At 40.6% G+C, this 18,787-nt stretch overlaps 1 protein-coding gene across 1 annotated transcript in view; it reads left to right on the top strand.

Annotated features, from left to right (window-relative positions):
- The window catches only part of Trim24 (tripartite motif containing 24), a 96,609-nt gene that overhangs the window by 37,717 nt on the left and 40,105 nt on the right, over positions 1 to 18,787 (top strand). Inside the window, 4 exon segments of the mRNA XM_027391468.2 lie at positions 3,013 to 3,131; positions 8,692 to 8,839; positions 13,417 to 13,549; positions 15,641 to 15,757. Coding sequence (XP_027247269.1) covers positions 3,013 to 3,131; positions 8,692 to 8,839; positions 13,417 to 13,549; positions 15,641 to 15,757 — 517 coding nt within the window.

Genomic DNA, 18,787 nt, shown 5'->3' with positions numbered 1-18,787 from the left:
TTAGTGCCATCCCAGCAACTTGTAGAGTTAATGTGTTTTCCTGCTCATTGCTGGTGCCACATCAGTTCTACGGAGATGTTTCTGGTGTGCATATTCAGTTCTGATTTTCTTATTTTTACAAAAGTACCATGTTACCTTAGTACCATGTACTAAGGCTTAGTAGTTAAGTGCCATTATTTAATAAACATGTTTTCCAAACAAAATTTTAGTAAAAACCAGAGATTACCATGATGTATAGCTATATTGAACATGTTTTCTTCATTATTTGAAGTTTTTGTCTTATAATGTAGCATTTTTCTCAGCAGCAACCTCTCATATCTTGTGAAGTTTATTCTTAAGTTCTTAATATTTTGCTATTATGAAATACATTTTTTTACTTTCCTCCCTCTAATTTATTTGATATATCCCCCCAGACCCCCTCTGGAAACCATGGCCTCTCTCTCTCTCTCTCTCTCTCTCTCTCTCTCTCTCTATATATATATATATATATATATATATATTAATATATTAATGCCTAAATATATAAATATACCTGCTCAGTCAGTCAGTCAGTTTAGTATTACTTGTGTGATTTCATGACTGACCACTTGAAATTAGAGAACCAATTAGGGGCATCATCCCTAGGGAAGAACAGTTTGTCTTGACTCAAGCATTCATTTGTTGCCTGTATATCTTTGTCTGTGGGTGTGTCCCTATGAGGTTTCCCCTTCTATGTTAGTATGGTGTTGCACTGCTCTTCAGGTCTTGTTTAGGCTGTCATATTGTTATGCTTTGTCATGTCTAGGAGACACATTCTCACAGCAAATTTTCTGGTCTTCTAGCTCATAGTCTTTTTGCTCCCTCTTCCACAGTGTCCCGAGTCTTAGCTGGGCACTTCATGATCACTTGTCCTCTTAATTTTTAACCAGTTGTGGTTTTCTGTCTCCCATGGTTGTAAAGATGAGCTTATTGGATGAGGGGTAAAAACTTACATTTATCTGTGGGTGTTAGGATAAATATTCAGAGTGCAGTTAGGGAGTACGCTGATTCAGTAAAGTGATGATGGTAGGTTCTCCTTTAAGATCCATGGTCTCAACCTAGCCCTAGGTAGTTGGTTAGGTTTCTGGTACTGGGCATGGTTTTCCTCCTGTTGAGTAGGTCTTGAGTCCAACTGGAAAGCTGTTGGTTACCACCAAGATTAATGCCATTTTATGGACCCTTATGGTTATCATGGTTCATAGGCATTAGAGCTATGTAAGTCTGTTGGTTGCTGCTCTCCCTTGGAAGCTTGCATAGTACCTGCCAGTACTATAAAAGCTAACTCTCAGGGAGAAGCTTTCAAATCAGATCTAGCTCAGTTCTTCCAGGTCTTGTGTCTGAAGTATATAGTGTCTTCAGCAATAGGGACTGACCTTCAAGCTTTGTATTACAACCAACAGCAACAGCAATAACATGTATTATTTGGGGAGTGTCTTGGACTCCCTTATGGACAACTCAAATTCTGGGTTCTCATGCCTGGTTTCATTAGATAACCTATGGCTCTTGTGGAGTTTGAATGGTGGGTGTGTGTGTGTGTGTGTGTGTGTGTGTGTGTGTTGTGTTTTTTTTTTTGTTTTTTTTTTTTGCTTCAGTTGCTGGTCAGACTTAGAGTCTCACATGTGTGAGATCTCAGATGGATATTTTTAAAGTTTTTTTTTTAATTTTTAACTGTGTGTGTGTGTGTGTGTGTGTGTGTGTGTGTGTGTGTGTGTGTTGCTTGCAAGTATGTCTATACACCACTTATGTGCAGTTCCCACTGAGCCCAGAATAAGGCATTAGATCCCCTGGAAGTGGGATAACAGGTGGTTGTGAGCTGCCATGTGTGCTGGGAGTTGAACCTAGGTCCTCTGGAAGAGCAGCCAACTCTTAGCTACTGAACCATCTCTCCAGCCCTAGGAATTTTTTTCCAGAGTGGGGGAGTTTTTTTGAGACAGTTTCTCTTTGTAGCTTTGGAGGCTGTCCTGGAACGCCTTTGTAGACCAGGCTGGCCTTGAACTCAGAGATCTGACTGCCTCTGCCTCCTGAGTGCTGGGATGAAAGGCATGGCCCCATAGGATTTGTTGTTGTTGTTTGTTGTTGTTGTTGTTATTTAAATGTACACAGATAAAATTGGCCTTTGCATTACTTTGTGTTTGTTCTTATGCATATCTCATACATTTCATGGCAAAAATATATTTATAAAAGCCATTTTTCTCATTGCTATGACAAAATACCAAGTAGAAACAGTTTAAGCTCTGATGATTCTGGGCCCATGGTGACATAGGGAGCAGTTAGAGGGAGACTGTTCCCCTCATGTGGACCGGCAGTTATAGAGGCTGGGGGCCTGATATGATCTGCAAGACATGTATCCATTGGCCTGTTTCCTTTAGCCCTTACATCCTGAAATTTCTCAAACACCCAAAAATAGTGCTGCCAGCTAAGGCTGTAGGGGACATTTCACATTCAAACCATAAGTATCTGAAGACCTTGGCGTTTCCTTAAGTCTGCATTAGACCAGTGCATTGTGTATATTACATGTTTCTATGAGAGCGGACTTTCCCATAGAAACAGTTTGAATCTGTTCAAGGAAACAAAATCATGTTTCTTAAGGGCTTGTGGAGGCTTTAGCCAGAGATGATTGTAATTTCTTCCAGAATTTCTGATTCTGTTGGTCTGCAGAGATCCAGAGTTCTTGTTCCGTAGAAAGTATATGTGACATTGGGTGCAGGGATGACCCATCAAGACCTTATCTCAAATACACAGAAAACACAAACTACTTAGGTTTGAAAAACAGGGATGGAGAGATTGTTGATTAGTACAAACAAAAGCCATTGGGCATACCAATTAAAATTAAAAGGGCGTATGCCATATTTAGTGTGTTTATTATATTATGAATTTAGAAAGCAAATAGGAACTTTAAAATTATTAGGAACAAAAATTCCATCCAGTTACAGTTTAAATGAGATGTGGTGGTCTCAGTATATTAAACTTCAAATTCAATTTTGTCTTTCCCAGTTGGAGTCATTCGATGCCCAGTTTGCAGTCAAGAGTGTGCTGAGAGACACATCATAGACAACTTTTTTGTGAAGGACACTACTGAGGTACCCAGTAGTACAGTAGAAAAGTCTAATCAGGTAAGTGTAAATTTAAGCCTTTACTATCCTTGATGAAGCAGCTTAAGTGCAGGAGTAGTCAGTCCATATAGAGGAATACTCCCTGAGCCAAGACACACGGGGGTGGGCCTAGGCCCTACCCCAAAGGAAATGAAAGACTCTGATGACACCCTATGAAAGGCCTCACCATCCAGGGGGAGCAGAAAAGATATGTGACAGATAAGGTTTTAGTTGGGGGGTGGGTAGGGGAGGACGGGAGGGAGAAGGGAAATGGGATTGTCATGTAAAACAATCCTGTTTCTAATTCAAATAAAAAAAGTTGGAAAAAAAAAGAAATCTTGTAAAAAATGAAAAGCAAAGAAAAAAAAAGAAAGAAAAAATATGGTCTATTAAAAGCAGTCCCTTGGTGACTTTAAAACCTCCAAAAAAATAAATAAATAAATAATAAAAATAGTTCTAAAAAAAAAAGCCGAATTTTAGAACATTAGTATACAAAATTACATCTTTTTTAAGTGTATGAACAATCGTGAGTAGTTGAAGTTAGGAATATAAGTAGTGCCCATGATTTTTATCATCATATTTCTGTATGCTACAAGAAACAATATGCTATATTTAGCATTATTTAATTTCTTACTACTGAGTTACTGGGTGTTGAAATTGTTACTTTATTATTCTTTTTAAAAAGATTTGTGTTTCTGTGTATTGGTGTTTTGCCTGCATTCCATTAGGCATACTACATGTGTTCAGTGCCTGTGGAGGCCAAAAGAGGACATCTCATCCCCTGGAACTTGGGTTAAAGACAATAGCCAACCTCTTGAGAGTATGGGGACCCTAACCCAGGTCCTATGCAAGAGCTGCAAATGTGTTTTCAACCAGTGAGCTAACTCTCTAGCCCCAGCCTCCTTTTTAAAACTGTACTATTGATCAAATAAAATACATTATATTTTTCATCAGTAAGATTTCTACATTAGAAAAATCATTTTTAGTGTGTGCATATGTCTGTGCACACTTGGTAGCTATAAAATCAGAGGACATCTTTGTGAAGTTTGCCTTTTCTCCTTCATTTTATCTTATGCTTGCTTCCTTCCTATCCATCCACCTATCAATCTATCATCTATCTCCCATTTAGGTTTTTCAAGACAGGGTTTTTCTGTGTAACAACCTTGGCTGTCCTGGAACTTGCTTTTTAAAAAGACCAAGCTGGCCTCGAACTCACAGAGATCCTCCTGCCTCCTGAGTGCTGGGATTAAAGGTGTGTGCTGCCACACCCGGCTTTTCCTTCCATTTTTATTCGTACTCTAGGACTCTATTTTAGGCCATCAGGCTTGCACCATTGGTCAGGAAATAGCTCTATATGCTTAGCTATCTCTCATACTCTGAGGTTTATATGTTTAAGAAAATCTTGTATTCATGGTGTTGCTTGAAAGCCTCGTTAGTAGCATTGTCCAAGGTGCTGAATTGCAACAATATCTTTTCTTTCTTTTTCACTCATTTAAGCTTAAATGTAGATAGGTTATCCCTAGAGAGAGAGTGTGGTGTTCTAGCGTGGGATAGCCCTGTTAAGGTGGATTCCCTTGTATGTGCCTGGTCTAGTAAATTAGTGTACACGTTGAGTTCTGACTCATTGGTGTCTTCTAGATGGCTCCTTTCATTTGTAACGTCCAGGAAAGAACTAAATCTAGTTCTAGTTCTAGTTAGGAAAAAAATTAATTTTGTCTGTTGGGAATTCTTTTTTATGTGTGACTGGTTTCTGTGTTTCCCCTTTTCATTTTCAACTTTTTATTCCTGAGATGTAACTATAGGAATTTAGGGTTCATTATACTTATAAAAGAACTTAGTTAACACTAATTAAAATTCTGTTGTTTTAACAGTATCCACATTGTTCCCCAAAGACAAAATTGGGTTTGCTGCAGGGGATAAACTTTCTCCTTGTGAAACCAGCTTTAAATAATGAAATTAACTATGGGTTTACCTCAGGTGTAGTGTGTAGCATGCAGGAGACCCTGGACTCAATGGCTTGCTCTAAGAGTAAAAATATAGAAACTGATTTTGGAGACTATGAGTTTCTAGGCCTCTCGGGGGTGGCACTTACCCCATACCTTGCTGGAGTTTGTTTCTTTGTTTGTTTTTTTCAGTAGGCTCTTGCCATGCAGCCCAGGGTGGCCTTGAACTCACAGTTCTCTTGCTTCCCTCCCAGGATGGCAGGTCTAACTGCATCTTCTCCCTATTTTGCATTTTATATTTTGTTTCATTTACTAGAGATCTGGAGCCGTGCATATTAGCCATTCCTCATTCCTTTTTGTAGCCTGCAGTGGAAGATTAGAAATTTACATGGCATCCTTATAGACACAATAGTTGAACTTAAAGATATCCCTAGATGTAGTAGAACCCCCACAAAGTCAGGAAGAGAAGAGACGGGTGGGATCCAAAGTGGCATTGAAAAGGCAAAGAGGGTTGGCAGATTGTAGAAGCGATGACCAGCACTGCTGAGCACTCAGCGACAGTGTGAGAAGAGGGAAGTGGAGAGCCCTAAGAAAAGGCAGGTGTTTGGTTCTGGCATACTTGGAATTTGGCATGGAATTTGGCAGCTTCTGAATTATGTGCATTTTTGTTTGCAACTACAAAGACACTCTGCCACTGTCTACACCATTATTGTGCCACTACACGCACGCACGCACGCACGCACCCGATACTTTCCTCTTCACCTCCCATACCCAGGGCACTCTCCAAACTTACTTGCCCTCCTAAACCTCCCCTCCTTTGCTTCCCGAATTTTCCTTTCTGTTCTCATCTTCACTTCTTCTAACCCTCATACAGACTAACTTATGTGAGAATGGTTTGCACTTTTCTATCTGTTCTTTGCATTGCAGTAATGTTGATTTTAAAAATAGAAGTCTATCCATGCCTTTCTTATTTAATCTTCCTTCTGCCAACGACTACCATGGTCACGTGACCCCTGCCTGCCTGCCCGCCTTGCCACCAGCCCCTTCTCTTGTCAAACTCTCCCTGATTCCTGCTTGCTTGTTTGCTTGCTTGCTTCCTTCCTTCCTTCCTTCCTTCCTTCCTTCCTTCCTTCCTTCCTTCCTTCCTTCCTTCCGGTTCGCTAAACCAGCTACTCTCTTCTTGAAGTTTTGACTAGAAGGCTTTCCATCTATTAGCTTCCATAGCTTGGTGTAGAAAGTCTTTTTAGTTATTTGGAAAAAGCTGTAACTACATAATATCCTATGTCTCCATCATAAGCACTGACAACTTTTGGTATAATTCCTTTTATTTGGCACTTCTTTTTTGGTTTTGTTTGTTTGTTTGCTTTTGAGACAGGATTTCTCTAGCTTTGGAGCCTATCCTGGAACTCGCTCTATAGACCTGTTTTGCCTACACATGTATGTGCCTATGTACCACAAGCATGTCTGGTGCCCTCAGAGGCCAGAAGAGAGCGTTGGATTCACTGTAACTGGGGTTACAGATAGTTGTGAGCTGCCGTTTGGGTGCCAGGAACTGAACCCAGTGTTGTCTACAACTGCTCAGAGCTGCTGAGCCATCTCTCCAATTCTTAAATCTTTTTACATTTATTTTTGTTTTATTTATTTTGTGTTTATGAGTGTTTGTATGTTTGAATGCATGTATGTATATATGTACGCCGCGTATATTCCTGGTGCCCACAGAAGTGAGAAGAGAATGTCAGATCTCCTGACACTGGAGTTACAGATGGTTATAAGCAATCATGTGGGTGCTGGGAATCAAACACAGATCCTCTGTAAGAACAACATGCACTTGTAACACTGGAGCCATCTCTCCAATCACTTGTAGTGCTTCTTTTTTTCTTTCTGTATTAGTATAATTTTAGTTTATTACTTTATTTTATTTTTTACATTCCAATCCTAGTTCCCCTTTTTCCTCTCCTCCTGCTCCTCCCACTTCCCTCCTCCCCTCCCATTGCTCCTCAGAGAGGGTGAGGCCTCCCCTAGGAAGTCTACTAAGTCTGTCCCATCATTTCATTGAGGCAGGACCAAGGCCCTCCCACCCCCACCCCTGTGACTAGGCTGAGCAAGATCATGTCTCTTTCCATATAGAATGGGCTCCACTAAGTCAGTTTGTGCGTTAGAGTTAGATCCCTTCAGCTTGTGTTTATTCCCTCTATTTCAGATTTCAAGTTTTGAATCATTTCCTTCATTTGTTTAATTGCTTCTTCTTGTTTTTCTTTAAGGGCTTTGTAGATTTCTTCTAATTTTTTTGTTTTCCTCCATTTCTTTTTTCCTCCATTTCTTTAAGGGAATTTTTCATTTCCTCTTTAAGGGTCTCAGTCATCCTCATGGAATTGAGGGGGTTATTCTTACGGTCTTTTTCTCCTCCTTCATCTGCATTGGGATGTTTAGGTCGTGGTGTTGTCGCGCCACTCGTTTCTAGTGCTGCCCAATTGCTCTTTATAATGTTGGGTGTGTTCTTACTTTGTTGTCTACCAATCTTGTCCTCTAATCAGTATAGGTGGAGCTTGTGCTTCCGGGGTCTCTTTCTCCAGTGGGGGCTGTGGGTCCACTGACTGCTCCTCCAGGTGCAAGCAGATCAGGGCCTCTGGTGATCACTCCTCCTGGTGGAAGTGGACCAAGGCTCAGGTGGTTCCCCCTGAGGTGCAGATGGGGGTTACATCTCCATTGTATGCTCCTCACATTGGAGGCAGGGCCATGTCTCTGGTGATTGCTCCTCTGGGTGTAGGTGGGGCTGAGGGTCCAGTGGTGGCTGTAGCAGTGATTTATCTTGGGCAGTGGATTCTGGCTGAGACACAAGGTGCTGTTTCCGAGATGACCTTGGAATAGCTTCTGGAAGCCACTGCTGGAAATGGCTGCTGTTCTCTCACCCACTGGTGGCTCCCTGCTCCCTAGCCTGAGGGTTGGGCCTCTCTCTGACACTTGCTCCTGGGTCTGAGGCTCAGGCTTCCCTCTGACACTACTTCTCCTGAATGAGTTTCTTGAATTGTTTTGATGAAATTCCCCAACAGAAGCAATTTAAGGAGAACAGGGTTTATTTTGGATCATAGTCCAAGGATACAGTCTGTTGCAGTACGCACTCTGTTGCTGTGATAAAACATGACCCAGATCCAGAGCTGGAGAGATGGATGGCGTTTCCCTTGAAGTGATTCTTACATGTGTCATTTGCCTAGTGTCTAGTATATCAGTCTAAAAGCTAAGGAGAAAATGTATTTAAACAATCTTTGTCTAGTCTGCTGTTGCACACCTTTAATTTAATCCTAGATCTCAGGAGGCAGAGACAGTGGGCGTCAGGTGATGAGTGGAAGGCCAGCCTCGTCTAAAGAGTGAGTCCCAGGCTAGCCAGGGATACATAGTGAGACCTTATCCACAAGGACAGTGTCTCTATATAATATTTTCATTGCTAGCCAGGGATACATAGTGAGACCTTATCCACAAAGACAATTCCTCTACATAATAACTTCATTTTATATGCTTATAGTTTAATGCATGCTATCAATTTAAACATAGAATGGTATAAGAAAACTAATAGTCTATTTGGTGGGTATGTTATTTTTAATATTTTTCAACAATTTGTGACCAGATTCTTTTATTACTAGGTATGTACAAGCTGTGAAGACAACGCAGAAGCCAATGGGTTTTGTGTAGAGTGTGTTGAATGGCTCTGCAAAACATGTATTAGAGCTCACCAGAGGGTGAAGTTCACAAAAGACCACACCGTCAGGCAGAAAGAAGAAGTGTCGCCAGGTAATGAATCAGGGTTTGCCCTTCTCTTTTTCTCTCTCTGAAACTGTGTTTTTACATTTCCTACCCTGATGTATTTTAGCACTGCTATAAACATTACATGTACTTTAAAATGTTTTAGATACAAAGAAGTCAGCATTCTAATTGTACTATGAGGTGCTGATAAGTATGAATTATATTATTGAATTTTGCCTTAATTCATATCCCCAGCTCTCCTGCTTCTGTTAATTCAATTTGGTATGATCAGAAAGAAAGGAAGGAAAGAAAACAATCAAAACAAAACCCTTTGCTTTTGTTAATCCCACTGAATGAGAGTGAAGACCATTATCCAAATTCTTTGGCAAATTATGTAAGCTTTATTTTCTGGCCAACAGGGCTATCTTTCTGAAGTGGAGTTTGAGAAAGTAGCCCTAAACACAGGAGAAGGTAGGGTTATATAGCCCAAGAAACTATAAGACTCTGGGGGTTTTCAAGTGTTGGGAGATTTTCAGAGGAAAATTGGTTCTGAGGAACTTGGCTGGACATTTCAAAATTATTTGACAGAACATCTATCTAATCAGAGAACGTTTAAGGTGAGAGTCAAACTCCATAGAGTGGGGAGCACATCAGGTTACAGAAACAGGGGTAAAGCATGGTCTACTTGTATTTTGCAGCAAACAAAAGTGAACTTGTTCTGACCTTATAACAAAGTGGCTTCCATCCTTAACATGGAGTCAGGCTGCTCTATCACAACCAATGAACCAGCTCTCCAGCCCCACAGCATATAATGTTTTAAGAACTCATACATATTATTATTCTTTTGTTTTCGAGCCACCAGTATGTGTGTGTGCCTCCTTTATATTCTAAATTTTGCTATTTACTAGAAATGAAAATGAAAGATGCCTCCTGTACTATAGGAGTATATAATAAAGAATGTAAGTAAATAAATAACCATAGTTGGGCCTATTGAATTCTGTTAGAATATTTACCAAGAGTCCCAACCTCAGATTCTAGGATTTAGGTTGGAGGCCAAATAACTCCAGTTGAAATAGCTGTAGAATCTGAAGAGTTGCATGAGGTAAGTACCATAAATCTTCCTCCATCAGGTCTTGGCAATCTGAATGTTAGCATAGAAAATTGGACATGTATAGGGTTGAGGTAGCTAGACAGATCTTAGAGAAATGTAATAGTATACAAGATTCAAATAGTGGCATGTTGAAGTGGTGAGGATTTTAACTGGATAAGAGGAATAAAGTTTTGATTAGTAGTTTGGCTGTAACTGACAAGGGATTAGTAATATAGTCAGGTTAATAAACTAAGAAGGTTAGAAAGGAAGAGTGATTAGTGGGATTGTTGAATTGATAATTAAAGAAACAATAATTTTGAGCAACAAAAATTGTACAGTGTGGTTAGAGATGAGTACTTAAAATGAAGCAAAGGTCCCTGTCTTGACTTACAAAGTCATTTGAACTTGTTTACATGAGGAAGGTTTGGTAGCATGTGCCTATTCTCCCAGCACTTGGGAGGAAGAAGTAGAGTGATCAGTCCCGGAGTCTAGGTTGCAGAATTTCATAATCCAGTCCTTTCAGCTGAGGACCAGACCTTCAAAACAAGAGCTTTTGGGGACAGAGGGAACATTTCACATTTGAACCGTAACAACTACCAAATTTTTCTATGGTTATTTTTCTTTTTTCATTGTTTTACTTTTTTTAACCATTTCTTTTAACATGGTAGATTTGGCTTTATTTTTATTTATAGAAATAGCTCTTTGAGTATATTTACCCAGTTATTTATACCTTTTAGTTCATCAACCTTGCGTTTCTTTTCAATTCCCTTAATTTTATTTTAAATTTCTACTACTAGACGTGGGTATGGTGATGCACACCTTCAATCCCAACACTCAGGAGGCAGAGGCAGCCTAATAATCTGCATAGCAAGTGCCAGGACAGCCAAAGCTACGTAATAGACAGAAACCTGTGTGTGTCCCCCCCCCCCCAAAACAGTGATCACTGGGTCAGGTGAACTATGCACTTGACGTGTTTTAGGATAAGTGTTTGAATTATAGCTTAGCACTGTTTCAGTTCATTTTCAAATACTCTGCGCTTATAGTGTTTTGGATTCTTTTACTTGCTTTCTGCTTTGGTACTTGTATGAATGACTATGATGTATTACTGAATGTAAATTGCTGTACAGTGTGATTATTGTGAACCCAAGAATTGATTGTAGTGAAGAAGCATTCCCTGGAGCTTCTGATCCTCCTGCCTTTCCCTCTGTGTTCTGGGGTTACAGGCCTGAGCCAACATGCCCTGCTTATAAAGTGACAGGGATTGAACACAAGGGTTCATGTGTGCCAGTCAGATACTGCCAACAGGGTTGTATCCCTAACCCTTGCAAGAATTCTAAAAAAGAAAGAAGGAAAATTTCCCAGTTCTTAGGTTTTATTATCAGCTTTTCATTAACTCATGGTAAGATAATGTAAATCTATTAACTCAATCTCCTTTCTGGCTACTCCTAAGGTTTTTCTAAGAATTTAAAATCATATAAATGTTTTAGATATCTCTAATATTTAAATTCAATAAAGTTTCCCTATGAGAGTGGGAAAACTTTTTCTTTAATAGAAGCCATAAAAACTATGTTCCTACCTGAAAAATACAGGTTTATGCATGTACTTTTTGAGAAAGGACTGTTTAAATAGAGATTTGTTGATAGAGCTGGGAATATAGCTCAGTGGTAGAGTGCTTATCTAGCATGCACCAGGCCTTGAGTTCAATTCCCAGGATCACAAATATAAACGTCATCCTAATTAAATAAAAAACGATTTGTTTATTGTGAATATGTGCTTGCGTGCGTGCATGTGTGTATCTGTACCACACTCATGCAGTACCTGTAGAGGTCAGAAGATAATGTCTGAACTGAAACTAAAGTCAACAGGCAGCTTTGAGCTGCTGATGGGGGTCCTGGGTCTTCTGGAAGAGCAGCCAGTGTTCTTGACTACTGAGTCATCTTTCCAGCTCCTGAAAGAGACCACATAGGCCAAGAAATAATAACAAGAATTGACAAATGGGATTTTATGAAACTAGAAGATTTCTGTCCAGCAAAGTAAACACAAAAGTAAAAAGGCTATAGCTCTTAATCAACAGAGGATTAAGACCTAGACTATAAACAAGAGCTGAGGAGTTGGTTCGATGAGTAAAGCACTTGCTGGACAAGGACAAGGAACTGAGTCCTCTCACTAATATTATCTGGAGTGGAGGACACAGACACATGCTGGCTCCTGAGGCTTATTGGCCAGGCAGCCTAGCTTACTAGACAGCTGTAGGTCCTAATGAGACGCTCCATCTCAAAACAGTTAGGTGGCTCCAGAGGAACGACACCTGAGGTTTATCTCCTGTCTCTATATACACATGTTCACATGTGTGCACATGCACTACACATATGTGCACCTAAACATATGTGAGCATACATAAAAGTTTAGAATATAGGAAGTAAAAAAAATTAGACATCAAAATACACCCCTGAAATAGTCCAGTCAATAAAGAAATGTGGACAATAACTGTCTAAGGAAATGTTCAGTTGCCTAAGCCATCAGGAATATGCAAATGAAACTACATTTATATTTTATCTCACCGAAGTCAGAATGGCTGTAATAATAATAAAAAATCTAACAAGGATTCAAGGAGAAAAGAGCCCTTATAGTGTTGATGGGAAGATAAATTCGTGCAGTCCTCACAAAACTGAAAATAGCTGGTGGGTGTAGCTCAGTGGTAAAATATTTGCTTAGCTTATATAAAGCTCTAGAGGGCGTTCACAAGCTAAGAGCACAGCTATCTTATGAAGAAGAACTACATCAGTATACAACAGAGATGCATACTCAACTATGGCCCTATTCATGAGAGCCAGTTTATAGACCAGCCCAGGCCAGTCCACAACTTTTTAGGAATTATTTTATTATGTGTGTGGGTGTTTTGCCGGCACGTGTGTCTGTGCATTACCAATTTAGTGCCTGGTACTTGTGGAGCTGGAGTTAACAGAGGGTTGTGAGGTGCCACGTGGTTCCTGGGATGGAACCCAGGTCCTCTGGAAGAGCATCCACTGCTCTTGGCTACTGAGTCCAAGTCTACACATATATTTGATCCTCCTGCCTCATAGTTAGGATAGAAAACATTTGGTTAGTTCATACTCAAAGGGACTAAAGACTTTGTAATTCAATAAACATTTTTCATTACATATCTAATCATTTAAATTACTCCTTAAAGTAAAAAGTCTTAATCTGTTTTCCTTAAGAGTCTTGAAAGGGATTTTGTGAAGTTTTTTATTTTTTACAATTTATTCCATGTGAGTAGGTGTGTAGGCCCCTTGTGGGATAGTTGGTTCTCTCCTTCTGCCACATGGGTCCTGGGGATTGAATTTAGTTCATCGGGCTTGGAGGCAGATACCTTTAGTCACCAGCCTTGAGAATATTTATTTCAAAATCTGTAATGCAGTGGTGGCTGACTACATAGGATGAAAGAAATGTGGGTCTTTTATGTCTGTGGACTTGAGTAGAAATGGACTAACTATCTAATGATTTCCTGTTCCATTGCTATCTCTTGTTTTTGCAGAGGCAGTTGGTGTGACCAGTCAGCGACCAGTGTTCTGTCCATTCCATAAAAAGGAACAGTTGAAACTTTACTGTGAAACATGTGACAAATTGACATGTCGGGACTGCCAGTTGCTAGAACACAAAGAGCATAGGTACCAGCATCATTTGTTGTATTCCGATGGGCAGCACACCTTTTACATTGCCTGTGGACTGACTGCTGCTCCAGCGGAATGGCAATCCATGTGTTTCGTTTGGCCAGTGGCAAGCTGGCTTACATAGGGGTTTCTCGATTTCAGTTTTCCTTATATTTTGGTCCAGACAGTACGTTGAATGCGACACATGATATGGTGGATAGTAGCAGCCTGATCTCTTACCACTTAGGTGCTAGTGTTATTCCCATCAGTCAAGAATAAGCACTACTCCAGTTCAAAGCCAAATTTGGAGTAAGCTTTAATTAAATACTGGCCAGATGGATGGGCTCAGGCCAGGTCCAAACTCAGATTCCTGGGAAATGGCCCCGAATCACAGTTTATATCAACTTATTTCCCATCAGGTCCTGTCAGGGGCAAGCATACACCCTAACATTTTCCTGCCTGTGAACACCCTGCCCACATGGGATCAAGCACATCCAGTGCAGATGAGTCAAACAAAGTTGTTTAGGGGAGTGAAAAATATGTAGCTTGTCATTTCCCAAAAGCAATAGCCTCCAGCATTTCAGGAATGATTTGTCCTTAGGCAAGGGGTTTTCGGATCATGGGATATTTTTGTTTCATGCATCTCTTAGGCATAGTAATTAAAACTTAAAATGTAACTTTGGCTCTCACATTAGTTTTACCCCTGTATGCCTCTGCCCCCATAAATGAAAGCTCAAAAATAATTTAAGAATATCCCTAAGACATTGCTAAATGTCCTATAGGCCAAAGTCAGTTTATATTGAGAGTCACTGGCTTACCGTGCTGTTTGTAAAATAACAAAGTATTAGTTGCTACTGTGACAAAATGAGAAGACTTTGCTTTCGTGGGGCTTTTGTTTTTGTTTTGTTTGATGTTTTTTTATTGTTATTTATGTGGAATCTTACTCTATAGCCCTGTCTGATCTAGAACTATGTAACCAGGCTAGTCTCAAACTCACAGAGATCTTCCTTAGTTGTGTGCCAACATGGCACACAACTAAGTATGTCTGTTTGTGAGTGCCAGCTTGCATGTGCCACTCTGTGTGTGTGTGTGTGTGTGTGTGTGTGTGTGTGTGTGTGTGTGTGTGTGTGTGTGTGCAGGCTCACCTGTGCTGCTTTGTTGGGTGTCAGTTCCCTCCTTTCACCTGGGTTCTGGGGCTCCAACTCTGGTTGTGAGGCTTGCACAGCAAGCGCCTTCACCAAAGGTAATTTTTTGGCTTGTACAACACAGCTGTTTACTCTTTTGAAATGATCTTGAAAGTGTTTTTTTGGTTGGTTGCTTGGATGGTTGGGTTTTTTTGACGCAGAGTTTCTCTGTGTAAACAGTCCTGGCTGCCCTGGAACTCACTTTGTAGATCAGGTTGTCCTTGAACTCACAGAGATCTTACTGCCTCTACCTCCCAAATGCTGGGATTAATTGCATCACCACCCACTGGGTGAAAATGTTTATTCTCAGCAACTTTCATGATTATGAAGTTCCAAAATAGTTACTGTTAGCAAACCTTTGAGTGCTTTTTGCTACATCTGTCAGCTATGCTGTGTAAGCCTCTAAAACTATGAATGTTGGGTGTTTACTACTGTATCTTGAAATAAAGATATCTAAAGACTTCCTTTCTTGAGTAATAATTGAGCATATGGGAAAACCTACCTTTTTTAGACTGTGTGTGTGTGTGTGTGTGTGTGTGTGTGTGTGTGTGTGTGTGTATCAGGGGACAGCTGTGGGAACTCTCCTCCTGCCATAGGGGTCCTAGGAATCAAAAGCAAACTTGGCAGTAAGCATCTTTACCTACTGGGGCCATCTTGCCAGCCCATATTCACTATTTTTTTAAATACCCTTTATATTGTCTTTCTTCCTTTAGACTCGTTTATTCATGTGTGTATCTTATGTGCACGTGGGTTCAGTTGCCCACAGAGAAGATGGTCCTCGGGATTGCAGGGCCTCTAGAAGTTCTCTTAACCAGAAGCATCTCTCTAGCCCCACAGTCTCTCCTTATATTAGATTTTGTTGTTTAAACTTTTGAACTTTTTGTATAGATATTTGTATGAAGTTATCTGCTTATTATTTCTTCAGATATCAATTTATAGAAGAAGCTTTTCAGAATCAAAAAGTGATCATAGATACATTAATCACCAAACTGATGGAAAAAACAAAATACATAAAATATACAGGAAATCAGATCCAAAACAGGTAAGTTTATATTTATGACACTGTAAATAAATTATTTATGTATAGTAAACGAATGCATTTCTAGATTTTTTTTTTCCCTTAACATACCGTAAAGTATTGGTAAGCTTTTGAATTATACATAGTTTATGGTTGGTAAGGCTTTTTCAGAAACGTTCGGTTAGAAAGCAGTTTCTTCACTAATAAAATGAAAATGTATAATAAGTAATAGCTTATTTCGACTGTACTTAGAATCATCTGGTGTTTTCTAATTTTAAGTTTTTCAAGATTGAGAAAAGGCTAGCTTTGCCAGTAACAACTATTTTACTACCCGAATATGTACTTAATTGCTGTTTCTATGTTTGCTGTCATTCGAGTTGCCTCCCTGGGCCCTGATCCTTCTGTCACCCAGGATGGAAGCTCTAGTGCACATTGAGACTTGGTATTACTGAACTTTGATGTACCCTTTAGTAGTGACCAAACATTTCCTGGGGAGGCACAGCACACATGTCCGCTCACCCCAGATAGGGAACCCAATACACACATACACACTATGTATAAAAAATAGCATGAATTTGGAGGTTAGGAGTTGGAGGAACAAGAACCGTGAGAGTCCAGTTTGGTTAGCCAGTGAGATTTGTTGGGGTTACTTACAGGAATATGGGAGCCAACATGAATCAAAGGCAGCTGCATCAGCACAGTACACACATGGGTGGCAGGCAGTTGACAAAGCCCAGAACCTGGAGCTCACCGCACAGCCCACAGACATCTCCACAAGTTGGAGAGTGGCCTTGCCAGGTACCTGAGTTGGTCTACACCTCTTAGAGGCAGCTGGGCATGTTTTTGCATCTTCCAATCAGCTGGTCTGGCCGTCTTTGAAGCTCAGCTCCATTGTCTGATGGGAAAGCTCAGCGTTTATTGCTTACTCTGGCAGGGAGACACTTAGTGAACTTGGTCAGTTTCAGGGACTTCCTGAAGCTACTTTAAATTGTTTACCTTCCTGCTTAAGGAGCGTCCCTGTAGGATGGAATGTTTCAATCTCCAGAAAACCGTTACATAATACTTTATTCTGTCTGTTTCTGGATATGACTTATTAAGCCTCTTCTGCTCCATGAAGGAAATCAGCTGTCCCCCATTATGACATCCACTTAGGGCACTTTCTAAAGTTCACATTTCACCTTAGCACACCAAGCAATACCGAACTCTCTTTCTTTTGTTTTATGCACAAAAGCAATTTGCAACTGTCTACAGGAGAAGTGCTGAGTGGGGAGACCCTGAATAAGAGAGACTGCTGTGCATCTCAGCACTGTTCATGAGCAGAGTTGAGTCAGCCTTTGCAGGTCATTTGCTTAAAACCACTCATCATACTCCCTCATTCTCACTGTCTTATGAAACAGATTGGGATGCAGTGTTGGGGGTTTGTTTAGTTTTGTTTTTGAAACAAAGTTTTGTGTGATTTTGTTTGTTTGTTTGTTTGTTTGAAGAGACCTGTATAGTCCTGGCTGTCCTGGAACTCACTATGTAGACTAGGCTGGCCTTGAACTCACAGAGATCCACAATGAAAGGCATGGGATTGGCACAAGATACCCTGAAACCAAGTTCTCCTACAAGGATATTTATGTGTCCCGGAAGGATAGCGGGCTGGAAATGAGAGACCAAGACAAGAGATAAGAGGACAAGGGAGAGGCAGAGGGACATTTGCCCTGGAAGGACAAAAGGCTGCTGCTGGGTGGATGGGAGACAGGTATGGCAGGTAGACAAATGGCAGTTTATAAAGATAAAAGGGGAACACCTGTGTTAGGCTGCAGTGTTTTGTTTTAATTGGACATGTTAACTAGGTGAACCAAAGGGGGCTTTGATTGCTGGACTTGAATACTTTGATAGCTGGACCTTGGTACTTAGCCTCAGGGGGAGGAAGTAGCCAAATAAGGGACCAGACCTCGGTGACTAACTTTAGGAAGGCAGAGAGAATGGGAGAAGGGCAAGGCCTTGCCATAGCCGGATGTGCCATGCTCCGACGGGTTAGCGTCCCTTTAATATGTGCATTTTCATTTTGGGTGTGAATTTGTTTTTGAGGCAATATCACATGTAGCTTGGGCTGGCTTTGAACTTGCTGTGTAGACAACGCTTATCTTGAGTTTCATCCATCTCAAAAGCCACTTGGCTCACAAAAATGGACTACTTCCTTAAATAAAATAATAGCATTGCTGTTGGGTCCCAACCTCCATGAGGTCTCTGTGAGTTGCGTGTCAGCCAATAACCACAGGTGCATCCTGTTTTCTAGTCCTGGCTTCAGCCCCCACCTTGCCCCACAAGCTCTTCTCCACGAGCTCTGACACCTGGGGTTTCGACACTGTGCTGTTAAGTGTATATAAGGCTGCTCTCCCCCTGGAATAAAGTCGGACAGATGCACATGGCACAAGCAGCCGGACGTCTCTGCTTTTAACTAAATCTCCAGTCTTTGGCTGGATACTCGGACTTAGTCGTGGTGCAGACACCAAGTGGAGGTTCCATTAGACTTGGTGGTGGTTCAGCCACCACACGTTGCTGCATAGGAGGCTTTGGTTTCTGAATTTTGTGATAGTAAAGAATCTTTACGTTGGTGCTAATCACCCTTTTCTTTCCCTTTGTCATTCCTTCTCCATCTTTCTAGGGATTGAGTACAAAGCCTCTTGCATGTTGAGACATTGTCACTGAAGTATATCTTTAGCCTGCTTATATATATTTTTTTCGGTCCACCTAATTGCAGAAGGGTGAAAATTATGCTAACTTTGGTATTGTTTTAAAATATGGCGGTGTTTTCCTTATTTATTCTGTTAAACCACTGATTTGAGTGAGTTTAGGTGCTTTGTATATCTACCTGATTTCCCTAATTCTGAAGCACTATTTATCTCAAGCAATTATCTCGAAAATTTACAATAGTACAATCTCTGCAACTGTGATCTTAAATTTTAGAGTGTCTGTGGGAGGAGCAGGCAGGAAAAATAAAGCTTTGTGTAATTGTGTGGCACTGGGTGCGTAGGCACCAAATGTCTCCTGAAAACTGTTACAGTG

Source organism: Cricetulus griseus, assembly GCF_003668045.3.
Source record: "Cricetulus griseus strain 17A/GY chromosome 1 unlocalized genomic scaffold, alternate assembly CriGri-PICRH-1.0 chr1_0, whole genome shotgun sequence".
NCBI classification, from domain to species: domain Eukaryota; kingdom Metazoa; phylum Chordata; class Mammalia; order Rodentia; family Cricetidae; genus Cricetulus; species Cricetulus griseus.
The sequence above is the reverse complement of the archived record's forward strand: the minus strand, read 5'-3'. Positions and strand labels throughout refer to the sequence as shown.